General features: G+C 38.9%; 1 protein-coding gene and 1 pseudogene across 16 annotated transcripts in view; one reads left to right on the top strand and one right to left on the bottom strand.

The window, feature by feature from the left end:
• NCOR1 (nuclear receptor corepressor 1) overlaps positions 1–20,613 on the bottom strand; it is a 158,723-nt gene that overhangs the window by 88,684 nt on the left and 49,426 nt on the right. For 14 of the 16 annotated variants that reach the window (XM_042967735.1, XM_042967744.1, XM_042967738.1 and 11 more), the window contains exons 6-10: positions 11,981–12,094; positions 6,361–6,417; positions 5,532–5,584; positions 3,006–3,072; positions 452–624 (exon numbers count right to left, since the gene is read on the bottom strand). In XM_042967735.1, the coding sequence (XP_042823669.1) occupies positions 452–624; positions 3,006–3,072; positions 5,532–5,584; positions 6,361–6,417; positions 11,981–12,094 (464 nt within the window). Of the gene's footprint in view, positions 1–451; positions 625–3,005; positions 3,073–5,171; positions 5,199–5,531; positions 5,585–6,360; positions 6,418–11,980; positions 12,095–20,613 lie in introns of all 16 variants that reach the window. The other 2 variants (XM_042967734.1, XM_042967733.1) reach the window with 1 other exon arrangement.
• LOC122233487 lies at positions 17,872–18,685 on the top strand (annotated as a pseudogene).

Raw genomic sequence — 20,613 nt, 5'->3', positions numbered from 1 at the left:
CGACTTCAGCTCAGGCCATGATCTCACGGTTTGTGGGTTCAAGCCCCACGTTGGGCTCTGTGCTGACAGCTCGGAGCCTTGAGCCTGCTTCGGATTCTGTGTCTCCCTCTCTCCCTGCTCCTCCCCCACTCACACTCTGTCGCTGTCTCAAAAAATGAATAAATGTTAAAAAAATTTTTTTCAAAAAAAGAACAGAAGAATTAATTTCAAGATATTCATTTAAATTTAGATTGAACAGCATCACTAAATATAAAAAATTAATATTAAATTCACCAAGACATAATCTTTGCAAGCTGATAATGAAGTTTTATATTCAAAATGAAAGTTCTTTCTGAACTTTCTTAAGAGCAGATTCAGGTAACCATTAACACTGAGAAAGGGCACAAAGGAGAGGAAGAGCCTAGCCATTAGCCAGGAGAAGAGCATAGGCACTACCCATCAAACTACTTACCGCTGAAACCTTTCTTGTTGTTCTCTTTGTTTTCGAATTTCTGGAAACTGCTTTTCATAGTACTCCCTTGTTTTGCTTTCTTTAGCTTTTCTCCGGGGATTATTTTCTATTCTGTCCACTTTTTTCTCCCATGCCTCCATGAGCTGATCATAACGTTGGCAGATTTTTTGTTCCTATTAAATACCCGTAGCAAATTAATAATTAAACTAAACTCTGTCATCCTGACAAACCTAATACTTTAAAGTAAATGCTACTTCTTAAGGCTAAGTCAGGAGTACATTTGGCCTAGGACTCAACTGTGAATGAAAAGCTGTCCTTGATCTGAAAGAGGAGAGAGAAAAGAGCTCTGTTTCCTATGAAGGTCAGCATATAGAGCACATTTTGGCTGATTTTTTTTTTGTTTTTTTTTTTTTTTTTAGTTAATGTTAAGACTAATACAAATTAATTAATTAATGAGCTACTACTGGCAGCTGATCAGCTACTTTTATTATTTTCCCGATAACAACGTAGGTAGGTCCTTCATTGTCGACAAAAATGGAAAATTAATAACAGAAACATGCAAATAGTTCATCATCTCAATCACCCAACAGCAATCATATTAACATTCTGGTGCTTTCCTTCCAATCTGTCACAGAAAACACTCACACTTCAACCCTTCCTCTGCTGCTGGAGGTTTTGGTTACTTGAAGGTTTTTGTTACCATAAGTAATGGTATCTAATTCACATTTTTGATAGTCTGGAAAAGGCAGGAATTGGTTGTACTTTATGATAAAAACAAATGCAGTGAACTACATGAAATCAAGAACCAATCCTTTTAGAGAAATGAGTAATGTATGATCTCATTTTTTTAAATCGAGAAGAAGTCTCCATTATTAGCACAGAACTGTGAACATGTCAACACACAGATAGAAAAAGGTGTAGAAGGACCCATGAAAAACCATGAACACTGGTCATCTCAAGAAAGTGGCACCAGAGAGGAGAATATTACCCTCCTCACACTCCACGCCACCTCCACACACGGAATTCCCGATCATTCTTTCCAACTCCTGTATCCCTCACACTTTCTCCATGTCTCCCGCTGGCTCCTCAGTCCAGGCCAACATCATCCTTCACCTACATCAAAGTAAGAGCCTCCTCAAAGTCTCTCATGCGTTCTAATGGTGTAGCCAGATGCCAATTCTTAGAATACAAACCTGGACATGTCACTTCCTGAGTTCAAACACTGCAAAGATGCCCTTGGGGTCTAACCCAAAGTCTCTTAGGTGGGCCTCAGGGGCCATGCAGCTCGGCCTGAACCTGCCCCGCTCCCTCCACCTCCCAGACCTTCACGTAAGCTGCTCCCTGGGCCTGTTCAAATTTCCAGAGTTTCTGGTTTTCCTGCAACTCCCCTTTAGGATTCACACATGGCGAATCAGCTGCCATTCGTACACGGTCCCACAGTCCTCTGTACGTCCTGTACCACAGTGTGATCGCATGCTGTAATTCCCTGCTGACTTGTCTGCCCCCCAGTTATGCCGCAGGCTCCCTAAGGATTAAAGCCATATGGCTATCTTGCTCACCTCTGTAGAATAATACATGGGACAGAGTAAACAGCCAACAGATATTTATTAAACAAATCAGTGCACACAGAAACGTTATAACTACATAGTCTGTGAAGTCCGAAAAAACAAAGCCTATGCTTCTACGTTTGTATCACCAGACAGCGAATTTAGCAATTACCACAATTACAACAAAATTACTGGGAGGAAAAACATACTTTAGCTGATTTCTTAGTTAATATTTATATGATTTTGCCCCCCACCAAAAAAAAAACCCCAGTAATTTCAGATAGTATCTGAAGGACCAGACTGACAAGTTTCATTAGAAGTTGTAGATGAAGTAAAAGCTGACTCTTGAGCTTTACAATTCATTAAACTGTCATGTCATTAAATATAGAGTGCACAGTTCATTTCTGATGTGAATTAAAGAACATCGTCTATTTGCTAAGCAACTGAATTTCAACGAATCAAGTGTGCCTAAATTGAGTCTGAACACACTGCGAAAAGTGGTATACTGGCATTGTATTTTCGGTAACTTCATTTCCATGAAGATCATAACCACCAAACTTCTGGACTGCGAGTCATATGATAAATATGAAAACGTATCTGAATTTCAAAAAGCTGAACTTTAGCTGACCCGGTTCCTAGTAAGAACGAACAGTAATGTCTACTTAGCATGACCGTAACTTACCCACATTTGTTTGAGGGTTTAAGAGACTAAATGTAGAACGTCCTAGTTCTCTCATATTCTTTTTTAACTACTCACCATTTTCTTTATTTTGACTAGATGAAAATGCTAGACACGGATGGCCAAAGAAATTAATTTGATAATGACATTAAATGTCAATTGTTGCTAGGATTACATTTGTAGTTAAGTTCTACCCAGTTACTTTCTACATCAGCACCTTCTCTCAAATATAATCAAGAGCCACTCTCACTAATAAAGGGAAAGCAAATGCCTAAATGAGCATGAATGGGAAAGTTGTACAAATTTCAGTTAAAGGATAGGACCTCACCCTTTGTTTTCTTGCATGATTTCTTCTTTTAAAAAATAAAATGAGTTTTTTCCTCATCACCTGGTTTCTAGAAGAGAAAAATATGGTTGTATGACATTAAGAAAAAGCACAACTTAATAATGCATCACTTTTTTTTTTTTTTTTTTCAGAGACACTGAAAAACAAGCAAAGATCACTTAGGAATATCTGATGTAATCAAAGTTAATCTTAATTTTTTCACCCTGCAAAGTAAGACTTTTGCAATAATTAGAACTGACTAAAATTCCTCCCACTCTACAGCAAGATTTTATACAAATAGTTCATTTTCAATTATGACATCCAAGTATAAGGCAAACATTTTCAAGTTATAATTACACAGTTACTCGTTCTTCTTAAGATCTCTGGTGATCTAAGCGTCTTTGTGCGCTCTTAGAGGAGGGGAGGTAGAGGAGAAGGAGAAGCTTTTAAAGTTACCTCCCTGCCCCAGGTATGGTGCCGATCTCCCCTCTAGGAGAACGTACACCCACAAAGAGAGAGGGCACTTCTGCTTGACACAGAAGATTTCCCTCAGTCACAGAAATGACATATAATCCACTCTAAGAAGTCATGGAGGGCAATGGCACAAGACAGGAAGACTTCTCTAGCATCTTAATGAAACAGTTACACTTTTTAAATGTGAAGCATTGTGATCTTCGAAAACAATGACATGCAGGTTCAAATATAAATAGTTATACCCCACCTACTTCCAGAAAGGATTTCAAGCTGATTATTCAAATATAAATACAAAGCCAAGGCAAGTAGAAGTAATTTTTTGGATTATCTGCCACTCGGGACTAACAGTGACACTGGCTCCACTCAAATTAGCATGGACAGTCAGGAGCTGGCTATATGGGAAAGTAGCCAAGACATGAAAAGAATTATTAAAAGGTATATTTGCTATTTCATACAAAGCAAATGACGGCGATGAGAGAAGAGGTACCACACGATTCATACGGATGCATGCAGCTGAGTAAACGATTATCTCCCAAGCTGACGTACAGAAGTGCTACCATAAACTCAGTTTGCTCTCCTTTTAATTACGTGCTACTCAAAAGCACATGACAATCAATAAACATAATTTAAAAGGCTTCCTAGGATTTAAGTGAAGAAGTCAGCCAGTCGGTAGCCCATCCCAGGACAGTGTGCTAAGCACTGTAGTGGGGCAGTGTAGACAACATGAAATAAATCAGACAGAGCTGCTCTCCAGCTAATACTAGCGGGGAAAAGACAGAACACAAACGTAACTGAAGCTTTGTGGGGGGGAAAAAATATCATTAACAGTAGCCAACTAGATCTTATCTGCTATTCTTCTTTCAAAAACTGTTAAAACAGCTAAACAGTTTCAAAACAAGGTATATTTTATGAGTTTTGCCTACACCTACTTCTAAGGGTGGTCAAGATCACAGTAGCATCTCACAGAAAAATTCTAAGTTACATGACTATCATCATAAACCACTTACTTAACAAAAGTTAAAAGTATTCAGATTTCAATTTTTTTCATGCATACTACCATGCAAATTATATTTGCCACCAATTCTGCAAAGTAGTCAACTACTGCACATACTCTCAGTAAGAAAGGTTTTAAAAGAAAAAATATAGAGATGATATATAAATAGCAATGTGCTCATCAGTAACTGTACTAGCAGATCATTAAAGTGTTCCGATTATTATTCTTAATAAAACATAAAGTAGAAATATCACATTTTCGTTATAAACTAAGAATCATTCACCTCAATTCTCTTAAAGTATGATAATTAAAAAAAAAAAAAAAAAAGATACCTATCTAGCTTCCTCTCTTACTTCAATCAGATCGAGAAATTAGGTTTTCTTTTCACTTATGCTCTTATTCCAGAATCTGCATCCAGAAAGGCCTGGTATCTAGGATGAGCAAGGCTAAGCAAACTACATTGTGGAGCAGTCTCCTCACCCACGTGAGGTGACAGAGCGCTTCCAAGGCACCAGGACATTAAATGGCAGAAGGGTCTACAAATACCGTCATTAGCAAGAGTCATGGAAGGGATTTCCCTAGAATAGGATTTTGAATAATGATAAAATGATCCGTGGCACTTCTACTTTGCAATGGCAGATGTGGCTTGGTGGGGGACGGTGTCATCACTAGTCTTAAATGAAAAAGCTTCATTATCTTACTTCATCATGCGCCTTGCAGGTACTCCACTGAAAAAAAGACAAAACAGGAGGCAAAAAATTCAAGCCTCAAGGTAAGCCATTTCAATGTTAAGTATTCACCTTTTTTACTAGCAGATCATAAAACCAGCTAGTTGTATGCAATAATTTATTTCATTTTTTGGCCTCGGAAACTCAAAGCTGTTACCCCAACCCCCAAGAAGCCAGAGGAAGATAACATATAGTAAAACGACAGCAAATTACACAAATCTAAAACACACCTACACTATATTATAATAATATGTCAGCAGATAACATAAAAATGATCTCTTTATAGAATATATGGTCTTTAACTGAAGAACTCCAAAGATGATAAATACTTACGTCTTGATGTTCTCATGATACACCTTGGTATCTGATGGCTGGTTATAGAGTGGCTATAAAATAAATCAAATATTTACATATGAAGTGTTGTACACATGTCTATGAAAATACAAAGAAACAACTTATATTTTAACACAATCCTAGGTGAAGTACTCATGGGCCTACACAACACATGCCCTACCAGAACCTCCAGACTTTCGGGTTCCCTGAACAACTCTCTTTACCCTATCTCCTATTAATGGGACTACTGTAAAAATGTTTATAAATCCACTGTAGCCCACAGGAAATACATTTATTCACAGATTTTTAATCTCAAAGGCAAAGAAGAACACATGGTCCAAAGAGCTTTCTATTTCTGTTCTCACTTCTTCCTGACTTTACCTGGCGTGATTAAATGGCTCCTGAAGAAAAAAAAAAAAAAGCCCAGGATAATACTTCTGCAAAGGTAACCAAGTTTGTATGGCATTATTTTCAACATACTGCCCAGCCACATCCCCCTCATTCCAAAGTAGACAGACTATATTCCATCTTATCTCAAGAAAAATTACCAAAAAAACACTCAATGTGAAAAAAAATTTCTTGGGGTGCCAGTGGCGGGGCTCAGTTGGTTAGGCATCCGACTCCGGCTCAGGTCATAATCTCGAGGTTCTTGAGTTCAAACCCCACATTGGGGTCTGTGCTGACAGTTCAGAGCCTGAAGCCTGCTTCAGATTCTGTGTCTCCCTCTCTCTGCCCTTCCCTCATTCATGCTTGCTCTCTCTCTCTCTCTCTCTCTCTCAAAAATAAACATTAAAAAAAAAAAAAAAAGAAAAAGAAATCTCTTACTTACCAGTTCCACTTTTGGGCCAAGACCTTCAAATATTTTATGAGCCTCTTCTGCTTTTTTCTACAGATAAAGACATCATTATATTATACAATTAAAATAATTATATTACCTGGGTGCAAAATCACTACCAATTTAGTATTTTCCACTGTTAGCTCCAATCCCTATTTACTTTATCTCTGAGACTACTCTAGAGTTGAACTTTTCTATATCTCCAAATATTCTTGTCACATGATTGGCTGAAATATCCTCTTTCATTTTCATAGCTTCCTCACAAAATTCAGTCAGTGCTTCACATTTGTACTCAAAGTAATACCTGAAGACTTGTTAAGTTCTGAACAGCAAACAGATCTCAAGATTCTAGGCAGAAGGAACACAGATCCACTATTAGAAATGAGCCCCTCGACACTTGGACTCGGACTGTCATGAATAAAAATTTTAAAACATAAAATACCATAAAGTCACCAGTCTTTACTGGTGTAAGCCAAATTGATATCTTGGAAGAAAAGCTTATTATGAGCTTATATTCTAGTTACAAGAAAACCTTGGTAATAACTGAACAGAGGAAACAACTAGTTTGAATTACGCAAGTGTTCAGTACTTAATAAATGCCGAATTACATATTTTTTTGAATTATGCATTTTTTTACAGTCCATTTTCAAAAGTAAAATGATCTAGGCCGATGTGCCATCTAATAGAAATCATCCTTGAATGGACAAATGAAATATAACAAATTCGATGCTGAAGATGTTAAAACTGGAATTGTAGGACTAGCAAACGTGTCAATGGTTCTCAGCCAACGCATTCCAGTTGCTAACAATGGCTCCCTGTCGGCTGCGCAGACCCCCGCCTCGATGTATTTGCTGCTGGGAGACTCCGCAGGGCTTCTGATGGGGCACACAAGTGGGAATGGATATTCGCCAGTATCCCCCAAGTAGAAAGAGGTTTCCTTAAGATAAATATTCTCCTTTTCATCTCATTTATCAATCAAAATCAAGTATTTATTTCATATATATGTTGTAAAAACAACTAGTGCAGGAAGCGCAAAACAGTGTCAGGCACTTTCCAAACTCCAGGAAACTGAAAGGTTATTAAGATGGAAAATAAATATATCAATAATGTCAAATACAAAACTATAAAACGCCATTAAATTTGCATAGCAGATCGTACTTCTAGAGACAGTTTTAAGGCAGGATTGGTCAATCTTGGCACTGTTTGGGCCAGATGCGTGTTCTGGAGACTGTGCCTAGGCATTGTGGGATATTTAGCAGTATCCCACTAGATGCCAGTAGCACTCTGCCTATCCTCCAAGCTGTAACAACCAAAACAGCCTCCAGTTGAGAACAAATCACTGTCCTAAGGTAACTAACTCACGAAGTCAAAATGTAATTATCACGAAATTCAAATTTATTAGCTTTAGGCATATATTAAATAGTACGCAAAGAACATCATCATAGATGATAAACGTGGAAATTTAGTTGCGCCCGCAACTAACTTTCTCCAGACCCAACACTCACCAGTTTTTAAATTTGCTTTTTTTTTTAAGTTTATTAATTTATTTTTAGTAATCTCTACCCCTAACATGGGGCTCAAACTCACAACCCCGAGATCAAGGGCCACATACTCTACTGACTGAGCCAGCCAGGAGTGCCTTCGCTTCGCTCCCTCAAGGGGCTGTGTGTTGTTAGTCCATACCCAGAACGGGCAGGCTAAGGGGAACCATACACAAAAGACACAGAGCGACATTCTGGCAAATGCTAGTATCCTATCTGGCACTCACCTTTCCAGAGCTAATTTTAAAAGCTGGTATTTAAGATGTTTGCAACCCAAGATTTAAGTTTTGCAAAGTTTTATTAAATATCTGACTTCACGTTGGCTTAATTGCTAAGAACATATTAACCTATCAAGTCTGGCAGGCCAACATTTTAATTTAAAACCCTCACATTTCCATACTGTAATTTTCACTCTCAGTCTATAGACAGAAGTACTTAATTCTTCAAACATGTTGATACGTTCTGTGTGCCAGGTGTTTGCTAGGTACCAAGAAAACAACAAAAAGGAGGAGGATAAGAGGTCCTGAAAATCTTCATAGGGAAAATGATACTTGAGCCAGGGTCTTGAAGCACGAGCGCACTCAACAGACAAGAAAGACAAGACACTGGGATACCCGAAGGCAGAGGCAACATCCTGGGATAAAGGTACTAGGTACTAACACTTCAATGGAACTTTCAAAGCTATTCTGGTAGGACAGCTTTAAGAAAGGAGGACCGGGCCAACGGCCAGGCAGGCAGGCATGTTGGCACTGATAAAAAGTCTGGGCTATTCTGCAGAAAGTGGGAAATAATCGAAAGGTTTTATTTCGAGAATCATGTAAGAGGACTCAAATATGAAGGACTGGTTAGAAAGAAAAAAGACTGAAGGAAGGAAAAGTCACTATTCATGTGAGTGATGAGGGCTCAAATAAGCTATTGCCAAAGGAGGAGGGAGACCACGATTTAGGAGGAGGGGATGATGCTCCTCGTTAGTTAACCAAACCTACAGCGTGGCCGAGAGAGGGAAACAGAGACTTCCCAGGACACAGGCCTAGGTGACTAGAGGTTGCTGGCACGGAGTATACTTTCTACTTTTGATCTCTTTCTTTCATCTGTTGTCACTTTAACTTGCAAGTCACGCAAACAAAATATAACCGAGCTGTTTCTGAGAACTATACTCCATGCATACCCTTCTCTGTATGTATTATAATTCTGAAATTAGAGCATTTATAAATATTTTTGGATCCTACAACTGGGGAGGGTAACAGCAAATTGAACTGTTAAAAACAGCCCAGGAGAAGAGTCTGTTTAGAGACTAAATAAATCTCGGTCTAAAGTTTAAATATGATGCAAGACAATTTTTCTCTCAGGAAACCAATTTTCAAATTAAACAGTCACTTTTGGGTAGTTTTCTTCCTCCCAGTAACTTTTTTTTTTTTTTTTTAAATATTTAACTTTGAGAGAAAAACAGAGTGCAAGCAAGGGAGGGGCAGAGAGAAAGAAGGAGACACAGAATCTGAAGCAGGCTCCGGGCTTTGAGCTGTCAGCACAGAGCCCAATGCAGGGCTCGAAGCCACGAACCATGAGATCCTGAGCTGAAGTTGGACCCTTAACCGACTGAGCCACCCAGGTGCCCCCCTCCCACTAACTTTCTAAAGAAACCAAAGAGGCCTAATACAAGATAATGGCCCCCATCTCTTAAGCCACATTAGGCTTAATTCCCAGTGTAGACTGCTGCCACAAAAGGAACAAGAGAGAAATGTCTCCTTGCCTTCACCCATTTCTCCTTTCCTCCGGTGTCAAAACAGATAAGGTCATTCATTAAAGAAAGCTAAAAAAGCCGCAAAGGCCTTACACAAGGCAGCATGGCGAGGCAGCAGTGAGAAAGCCTGGGCTCCGAGCCCAGTCGCGCTCTCGTGGCTTCCCCTCCAGGAACCTCTGTTCCAAATCCACCACGGCTGCAGACTAGGAGCAGGGCAATCAGAAAGAAGAGATTTGTAAAAAGAGGATTTCCACAGTTACTATGAGTGAAAAAGAACCTTCACCACGAGTCTAATACCAAGATCTCAAGTTTGGTCGTTCTTCTATTCTTCAGACAATGCACAACGAATCTGAACACACACGTGCTACAGGGGAAAGAAGAGGTCTGAAAGTTTTCAGCTTTGTCGCTGGGCACCAAGAAACACTTACTGCACAAAGTAATGAAAGCACATATATATATAAAAATTGAACACAAGGTAAACTCTCCATCAGATCTTGCTCAATAGTATTCGGTCCTCACATCCTAGTCAGGCAACCAGAGAATTCACTAATAATGACAAGGCTAATTAAGAAATTTAATCAATTTAAAAATATCACTGGGGGCGCCTGGGTGGCTCAGTCGGTCGAGCGTCCAACTTCGGCTCAGGTCATGATCTCGCGGTCTGGGAGTTCGAGCCCCGTGTCAGGCTCTGTGCCGCTCAGAGCCCAGCGCCTGCTTCGGATTGTGTCTCCCTCTCTCTCTCTGCCCCTCCCCCACTCATGCTCTGTCTCTCTCTGTCAAAAATAAATAAACATTAAAAAAAATTTTTTTTAATTAAAAAAAAAATCACTGAATTCAACTTCTTTGAAAACTGACTCACACTAAGAAGTCAACATTTTATTTTCCAAGATTCTCTTCCATTGTTGGCTCCAATCCCTATTTACTTTATCTCTGAGGTCATAAACTGGCCATGAAGCCCATCAGTCCACAAAAGTGTTTTATTCTTCCGCAGAGTATTTTTTAAAAAGCAGGGGATTCCACATAAAACTCCATCTTCTCAGCTTTCCTTAAACAAGGGAGCACCTGTCAACCTTGGGCCACATCTCTGCCTGACCAGAGTCGCTGCCCCTTTTGGCAAAACACGAGGCCTCTCTCGTCACTCACTTCATTTACTGCCAGTCATCCTTTTTGAATAGATATTCAAATAGATCTTCAATGAGATTGCTCTGTCCATTCAATAAATTGGACTAATTTTGCACTCGGCCAAGAAAATAATATAAATTGCCATGTTTTTACCTGCCTGTGACACTTACCATTATCCTAAGTTTTATATATTTGATGACTTTCAGGTACCTATCTAATACACACACATACATGAATAGCTCAGGCTAAGATTATTCTCATAAGTGTGTACGTAACAATTCACAGTTGCCCTTCTGAAGGCCAATTCCCTTTAGGACCTAGGCTATTGTAAAGTCGTAGGCTGCCTGTGTAAAATGTACTGATGACTCCACTCACTACAAAGTAAATCAACTGAAACAAGAATCTCAACTTCTACCTTATGATCGATCATCTTCAGCTCACAAGCTGATTCTCTGCAGCAGTACTTAAACTTATTCTTTTTTAGACTGGGAACTTCTGGAAGCCCAGTGTTAAGCAGCTCTGTTGGAAAGTTTGCTTTATATTACGGTGAAATCAATTTCCATTTAACTGCTAGCTTTCTGGGCTGGATTCCAGCCCAAAACTAACTTTGACATTACAAAGTTACTCACAGAATTGAGGCCTGGCTTCCCTAAATCAATGAATACTTTCAATTATGAATATGAAAGAAAAAATTGTTTTAAAATAGCAAAGTCTACCTAAAAGCCACTGGCCTCACACTTTATTAAGATTCAAACTACAGCCCAGCTATCAATTCTAAAGCTGATAATGCACATTATTTCCATCTCCAATGACCCATCTCTAATAGGATGGTATCAGTATTTGGCATCAAATGTCCCTTAGAAAGTGAAAAACTACAGAATAATGCCTTGTTTTGCATTACGTGCTACAAACTTGGTTGCCAATTTTATATGATAGGAGAGAGACTTAGCTGATAAAATTATATTCTCATTAACATTTATGCAATATAATATATAAGTGAAAGATTAATTTAAGACACGGCAATCAACTTTTTTTTGGTCTATAAGGAAAAAACATCAAGCTTTCGTCAAAGTTTAAGAACATTAAAAATTATGACAGAAATCAGGTTGTTAAGACAATTAACATTACCACAGAACACAATGAGAATTTTACAAGGCACAGTCAAGTGCTTTTAAAGGACTGTGTGCCGTAAGAAATGGCAGGAGCTTACCCGATTCTCATCATAAATAATTTGGACAATACTGCGGTGTTTCTGCTCCACGGGAGGAGGGGACACAGGCTTCTCAGGCTCAGGAGGCTTAGCGGCTTCTTCTTCGAGCTGTTGCTAAGAGACGCAGAAAGAAAGAATCAGGCATCTGATGTACGTCACCCCTACCAGTAATTAATCGCCAGAGATAACACATGCTACTGAGCAATGTTTTGCTGAATCTATAGGGTAACCTCTTAATCTACTAGGGTCTAATGGACCCAAGGGTTCTAACAAATCCAATCAGACTTATTTTGACTAAGAACTAAGTAACATAATCATTAGAGAAATCCTTGTATATTTGAATTCTGATAAATTTAAAGCAAAAAAAAAAAAAAGACAAGAGAAACTAAACATATGAAGCTACCCCAGATACCTCCATCACAATGACCTTTTGTAGCACAGGAAAAAATACTTTCATATGTTACAGATCCACAGTGTGCGCGAACATCTGGCAGGAAGAGCAGGGCCGCACAGCACTTTCAGATTAATCCTCAACTCAGAACAGGACCATGCTCAGCCCCCAGCCAGTCTTTACATTTTGCAGCCGAGAGGCCCTGGCAAAACTACAAGTTTGGGTACAGTTACAAAACAGAAAGCTATCTGCATTACTCTGCCTGAGTTTGAGTCTTCGGGTCAACTCTTACGAGCCCTGTGATCCTAGGGTCCTTTCTAGGTCTCGACTTCTTCAATCCTGAACAAATATATAAACCACTCATATGTAAAGTAGAAACATTAACCCTATCTATCAGGTAGATTTTGGAGAAAATTAAATAACTCAATATATATCAAGCACATGACAACTATAAATAGTCAACAAATATTACCTACAATCATTACTGAAGCAAGCAGAGACTTTGCTTGGTTCACTGCTTTTTATTTTTCAGCACTTAAGCCAGGGCCTGACACCTAGTAAATGCTCTAGGATTAGTCTCGTGAATAGAAGTTTACTGGCTAAGACGACAGAAAAGACATTGGGTGAAGAGGTTATGTCTACTAAAACCTAGAGGAAAATTTTAACTGTGCTACGAAGACAGATCAAGACTCCTAGTCAATTAGGTCAGATCACACCCAACCTAAGGATAAAATTCCTCCAAGAGACAAGCTTCAAGGACCACTTCCACCTTGGAATTCAAAGTACTTTTGCAAGCTGCTATCTTTATAAGTAAAAGACAGATATCTGGAGTTGTGAGATCATGTTTATGGGGTTAAGTTCCTCAACCATTCTTTCTTAGCTCTGCTCAGAGGCCTTCTTTGAGGGTCCCTGTTAAGTAGGTGTGGAGAAAGGAAAAAACCAACTTCCAGAAATCCCATTTTGTTCTGAGTACTGAAGTAGCCCCGGGACAAAACCATTGTAACAGGAAGACTAAAAACAAACGAAACAAAAAATATAAACTTTTCCTCACTTACTTTGTTCTTTCATACAAGAGGTTTATAATAATTTTGCAAATTTAACATATTTAGTTGAATTTTTGTTGAATTGTATAAAACATATACAATTTTGTGTGTTAATGGTATTAACATTATTAACATTATTAACACTGTGTTTCTATGCATCTATGTTATGTTTCTTTACATTTCTCAATAAAATTTGTAGTTCCTATACGTCTCATAATGGTCATGCAATATATTTTTTAATTATGATAATGGGTTACACATCATTGAGCATTTACTATATGCCACATTAAATTAAACAATATATTCATGATCACAACTCATACAACCATCACATAAGGTAGCTGGTGTTGTTAACTGCATTACTGCAATTTTACAAGTGAACAAACTAAAGAAAAGACCAGATAAGACCAACCCAGCAGAATCAGACCCACTAAGACTTAAAAGAACTGTCAGACACATTATTATAAATTTAATAGGACTCAATAAAGAAGACTGTTTAACATTGTTTTAAAGCAAGGTAATCTTTTTTACATGAGATTTAAAAATTAGCCTAAAAGAAATTCCAACAACAACAACAAAAAAAATTAGTGAAACTAAAGATATATTTGACAGATTAGATATAACTGAAAAGAGAAATGCAAACTGAAAAACAGAAGTGAAGAAACTGCCCCCAGTGAAGCCCAAAGAAGCAACCAACTGGGAAAGAAAAAACAATAAAAAGACATAGAACACAAGAGTGATAAGATGTTGTATCTAACAGAAATTTGAGAAGAGAACAAAGAAACCACAGGAAAGGATTTTGTTTAAAAAAAGAAAAAAAAAGATCATGGCTCAGAATTTTCCAGAACGGATTAAAAACTAACACATTCAAGAAGCCCAACGAATCTTAAGCTGGACAGTAGGTTAAGCATCTGGCTCTTGATTTCGGCTCAAGTCATGATCTACAGTTGGTCATGAGATCTAGCCCTGTGTTACAGCTCCACACTGGGTGTGGAGCCTGCTTAACATTCTCTCTCTTGCCCACTCTCTCACCCGCCCCCCCCCCCAAAACATAAATAAATAAATAAAATACAAGCAAAAACCCACTCCTAATACATCATAATAAAAACAACAGCACACAAAGATATTAAAGGCAGCCGGAGTTGGGGCGCCTGGGTGGCTTGGTCGGTTAAGCGTCCAACTTCGGCTCAGGTCATGATCTCACGGTCCGTGAGTTCGAGCCCCGCGTTGGGCTCTGTGCTGACAGCTCAGAGCCTGGAGCCTGTTTCAGATTCTGTGTCTCCCTCTCTGTCTGCTCCTCCCCCGTTCATGCTCTGTCTCTCTCTGTCTCAAAAATAAATAAATGCTAAAAAAAAAAAAATTTTTTTTAAATAAATAAATAAAGGCAGCCGGAGAAAAGATGAAGACTATCCACAAAAGAATAAAAATTAGACCAAGGGGCCAATGTCTTAACGGTGGAAGCCAGAAGACAGCGTGCTGGTACAAAAGAACCAAGTACCAAATAAAAATACCTTTCAATAAATGGCATCAATAAAAGACATTTAGGTCTCCACAACTAAATACTAAATCTGCCAACTAATGGATCCTCACTAAAGGAAATTCTGCAGGATGTTCTTCAAGCAGAAACACACAACCCCACAAGGAAGAGCTGTCTTGCAAGAAGGAATGATGAGCAAATAAGATGACAGACAAGTGGGTAAACCTAAATGAACACTGACTGTATAAAATAATGTCTTTGGTGCTTGAAATAAAACAAGGAAGAACTAGAAAAAAATGGCAAAATATCATAAAAGCTGGGAGAAAAGAGAAAGGACTCAAGAAGGTCTATGTCCCCTTGCTTCTCGAGTATGATTAAGATACTAATTTAATTTTAGGCTTCAAGTTAAACAGGCTGGTAAGTTTGAGGGGAGCCATTATAAACAATATAAAATAGTGTATAAAATACAAACTAGAGGGGTAGAAGAAAATGGAGTAAGACAAATAATCCAAGATAAGGATTAGAACAAATCAAACAAGAAACCATAAAAAAGACAGGACAACAGTATATAATAAAAACAATTGAGATATTACCAATCATCATAATCAGGTTAAAAGAAGTAAATTATCCTGTGGAAAGACAGGGTGTCAGAGTAGATAGAAAACAAAACCCAGCTATATACATATGTAAGAGCTATACCTTAAAGCACAGAAAGTAAAGGGAAGAAAAAAGACAAACTAATATCAACCAAAAGAATGCTGATCTAATTATGTCAAAACCAGGCAGAACAAATTTTACGGTAAAAAGCATTACAAGAGATAGAATGTCATTGCCTTACAATAAAAGGTTTCACTGACCAGGAAAATAACAACTATAAACTTCTATAAACCTAAAATAAGAGACTAAAAATACACAGGATAAAAACTGAGAACCGGGGGGCACCTGAATGGCTCAGCTGGTTAAGTGTCCAGCTCTTGCTTTCAGCTCAGGTCATGATCTCACAGTTTCATGAGTTCAAGCCCCACACGGGCCCTGTGCTGACAGTGCAGAGCCTACTTAGATTCTTCCTCTTTCGCTGCCCCTCCCCACTGGCATTCTCTCTGCCTCTCTAAGAATAAATAAACTTTAGGGGTGCCCAGGTGGCTCAGTCAGTTAAGTGTCCGACTTCGGCTCAGGTCACAATCTCATGGTTCGTGGATTCAGGCCCCGTGTCGGGCTCTGCTGACAGCGCAGTCTGCTTTGGGATTCTCTCTCTCCCTCTCTTCCTGCCTCTCCCCTGCTCGTGCTGTCTCTGTCTCAAAATAAACAAACTTAAAGGAAAAAAAGTATCTGATAAAATTCAACATTCCCTCATCATTTAAAACTCTTAGCACACTAGGGCGGCGCCTGGGTGGCTCAGTCAGTTAAGGGTCCAACTTCAGCTCAGGTCATGATCTCCTAGTCCGTGAGTTCGAGCTCCACATCAGGCTCTGTGCTGACAGCTCAGAGCCTGGAGCCTGCTTCAGGTTCTGCGTCTCCCTCTCTCTCTGCCCCTCCCCTGCTCGTGCTCTCTCTCTCAAAAACAAACATTAAAAAAAATTATTTTTGTTTAACTCTTAGCACACTAGAATCCAACAGTTATTTCCCAACCTGATGAAAGATGTCTAAAAACACTGACATCAAAATCAGTGGCAAAAAGTAAAGTTATTCTTCTAAAAGTAGAAAAGAACAAGAATAACCACTTTCGACTCTGTATTGTAGTCCTAACCAGAGCAATAAAGCAATAGAAAAGTAAGGGAAAGGGGCACCTGGGTGGCTCAGTTGGTTAAGCATCCAACTTCAGTTCAGGTCACGATGGCACAGATTGTGAGCTCAAGCCCCGCCATCAGGCTCTCTACTGTCAGCACACAGCCCACTTTGGATCCTCTGTCCCCCTCTCTCTCTGCCCCTCCTCTGCTTGCGCGCACGCGCGCGCACACACACACACACACACACACACACACACACACAGGCTCTCTCTTGCTCTCTCTCTCAAAAATAAACTTAAAAAAATTTTTTTTGATTAAGAAAAAGGTTTAAGGACTGGAAAGGAGAAACAAAACTGTGTTGCTACTGCTGTTGTTAACTACTGATATGGAGAATCTACAAATAAGAAATCAGCAATAAAAGGATAATTTAGGAAGACTTCTGGTCTATATAAAAATGTCAAAGGCAACAAAAAATGTAATTTAAAAAATATATTATTAATAAGTGCATCAAAAATATAAAGTGCCTAGAGTTTAATTAAATGCAAGGCATATAGATTGTTTATGGACAGAAAGTAACAAAACATGAAAGACATCCTAAATAAATGGACACACCATGTTCATGGATTGGAAGACTCAATGTCATAAAGATTTCATCCTTCCCAAATTGATCTCTGTATTCCATATGATTCCAATGAAAATTCCAAAAAGATGTTTTGGAGAGCCAAAAAGTGTGATTCTAAAAGTTACATGAGATTGTAAAAAATTTAAATAGCTAAAACACGCCGTTAGAAGTAGGGCTTACCTCACTGGAAAAAAAGAGTTATTATAAAGCTCTAGTAGTTAGGAGAATATATATTGTATTTCTGCATGAATACCACGAAGAGGGCAATAAATAAGAATTTTCAAAACCCAGAAATCAACACATATATAGATGTAAACTTGAATTATAATAGAGGTAAAATGGTAGGGCAGTTGGGAAAGGACGAACTTTGCAATTATCCATAGATAACAGAATAGATGTGACCCCCTACCTTGAGACAGACATAAAAAAGTCAATTTTTGGTGGACTAAGAATAATGTAAAAAGCAAAACTATGAAGATTTGAAAAGACAACTCGTCAACTATTTTAATGATCCCAGGGTAGTCTCATATAAAATATAAACAAATTCTGTTCAGCAAAAACACAATTAGGCTCAAAGACCTAAATATCAGAGTTAAAACAATAAAATTTACAGAAGAAAGTATAGGAATAAATCCTCGTGGGACCTTACATTACGCATCAGTTTCCTGGACAGGACAACAAAAGCTCAAGTAATGAAAGAAAAAATAAACCGGGCTTCCTCACAATTAAAAACTTTTGGCCTGGTGTGATTCAGTCCTACACGGCTGTTCTCTGGAACAGGAGTCATTTACCTCTGGCTGCCCCCTCTCCCACACAAGATTCCCACCCCACAGAAGATTCAGTGGACAGAGACATGAACCCCGTGAGGCCCCAGAAATATCTTTTCAGTTGTGAGGCCAACAAAGGCCAAAGATTATCACTTTAAAATGGATTATGATGCAAATGAGCACCAGCTACCTTTAAGAATGGTCAGTTTGGGGGCCGATGCAAAAGATTAATCGCCCATGGTTGAAGCAGCGGCAATGAATTAGGAAGGCAGTTCAATTAAAGTAACACTGCAACCTGGAAACATCTGTACAGCCAATGGTTTCCCTTGGGGGCTTTGAAATACCACCACCTGTGATCTAAATGTAGTTCAGGGCCTGCACATGTGGACAGCACCTCGGAGCGGTGGAGGATGAAAGTGTGAAACTCCTAAGCATATCTGGAAAGCGATCTGCCCCTGTACGTCACAGCCAAGTTTCCACAGAAAAAAAAGTGAAACTGGCTGATGAGGATGAGGAGGCTGAGGAAAAAGCTCCAGTGAAGAAATCTATACTCAATACCCCAGCCTAAAAGGCCCCAAACTATCAAACCAGGATGGAAAAGACTCAAAATCATTAACACCAAGATCAAAAGGTCATGAATCCTTTAAAAAAAAAAAAAAAAAGGAGGAGGAAAAAAGTCTTAAAACAGCAAAAGGATCTATTTCTGTAGAAGACATTAAAGCAAAAATGCAAGCAAGTCTAGAAAAAGCTTGCTGAATGGTCTTGGTAAATTAAGCCCAAAGATGGGGAGAGGAAAAAGAGAGACAAATATAGTCTCTACTGAGAATCAACAATCTAGACGAAAGTTTTCTATTTTAATTTCAATCCCCGTTCCCAGTTTGCCACCCACCCACACCCCCCTTCCAGGCTGGAAGCAATCTCCCTCCTGATTTCCCAAAGCACTTTCATCTGACTGCTGTGATCCAATGAACCTTATACTTTGCTTTCTGGGACTTGTGCATTTGACTCCGCTCTTTGACCATGTTTTAATCACCTTTCCTATCTCCCTAGCTGCTCAATAAATACTTAAATGAGTCAAGTAAGGGGGGGGTGGGGAATACCTTTTTTACACCAAAGGACACTAACAGCAAAGTGAAAAGACAATTCACAGAATGAGAGAAAATAATCTGCAAATCACGTATCTGCGTATCCAGAGTAAGGAACTGTTATAACTCAACCATAAAAAGGCAACCGGACTGAAAAATGGGGAAAGAATCTGGATGTTTCTCTAAAGAAAATACACAAAAAGGCCAACAAGCACATGAAAGGGCATTTGCCATTAATCATTAAGGAAATTAAAATCAAAACCATAAGGAGATACCACTTCACATTTACTAGGATGGCTATTTAAAAAAAAAAAAAAAAAAAAAACGTGTAGGCACGCCTGGGTGACTCAGTCACTTGAGCGTCCAACTTCAGCTCAGGTCATGATCTCGCGGTCCGTGGGTTCGGGCCCCGCGTCGGGCTCTGTGCAGACAGCTCAGAGCCTGGAACCTGTTTCAGATTCTGGGTCTCCCTCTCTCTCTGCCCCTCCCCCATTCATGCTCTGTCTCTGTCTCAGAAATAAATAAATGTTAAAATAATAAATAAATAAATAAATAGATAGATAGATAAATAAATAAATAAAAGTGTAGGGGTGCCTGGGTGGCTCCGTCAATTGGGGATCCGACTTCAGCTCAGGTCATGATTTCGCGGTCCATGAGTTCAAGCCCCGCGTCGGGCTCTGTGCTGACAGCTCAGGGCCTGGAGCCTGCTTCGGATTCTGAGTCTCCCTCTCTTTCTGCCCCTCCCTCCCTCATGCTCTGTCTCTCTCACTCTCAAAAATGAATAAATGTTAAAAAAAAAAAAAAGGTGTTACCACGGAAATAGAGCAAGTGTATCCATCCCTCAAAGACTGCTGGTGGGGATGTAAAATGCTGCAGCCACTTCGGAAAACATTCTCACAGTTCCTCAAAAATTTAAACACAGATTTTCCAAAGGACCCAGCAATTTCCCTCCTGGGTATATATCCAAGAGAACAGAAAAATATATGTCCACACAAAAACGTGTACATGAATGTCATAGCAGCAGCACTCATAGTAGCCAAAAACAGCCAAAATGTGAACACAACCCAAATGTCCGCCACCTGATGAATGAATCAACAATACATTGTATCTCCACGAAATGGAGTTTTTAGTCAGCCATAAAAAGGAATGAAGTATTGATACAAGACAGAACATAGATGAATCTTGAAAACATGCTAAATGAAAGCAGCAAGACAAAAAATGTCACACATGTTATAGGATTCCATTCACCCGAAATGTCCAGATAAAAATCCATATAGACAACAGATTAGTGGTTGCCAGGGGTCAGCGAGAGGGGGAAATAGAGGGTAACTGCTAACAGATATGTGGTTTCTTCTTGAAGCGATAAGAATGCTCTGGAATTATACAGTGGTGATAGTTGCACAACTTTATGAATACATTAAAAGCCAACAGACTGTATACTTTCAAAGGATGAATATTCTGCTATGTGAATTTTTTAAATTTCAGTATCAAAAAAAAAAAAAACAAACATACATACAAAAA

Source organism: Panthera tigris, chromosome E1 (assembly GCF_018350195.1).
Source record: "Panthera tigris isolate Pti1 chromosome E1, P.tigris_Pti1_mat1.1, whole genome shotgun sequence".
NCBI lineage: Eukaryota > Metazoa > Chordata > Mammalia > Carnivora > Felidae > Panthera > Panthera tigris.
This window is presented reverse-complemented; position numbering and strand designations above follow the sequence as displayed.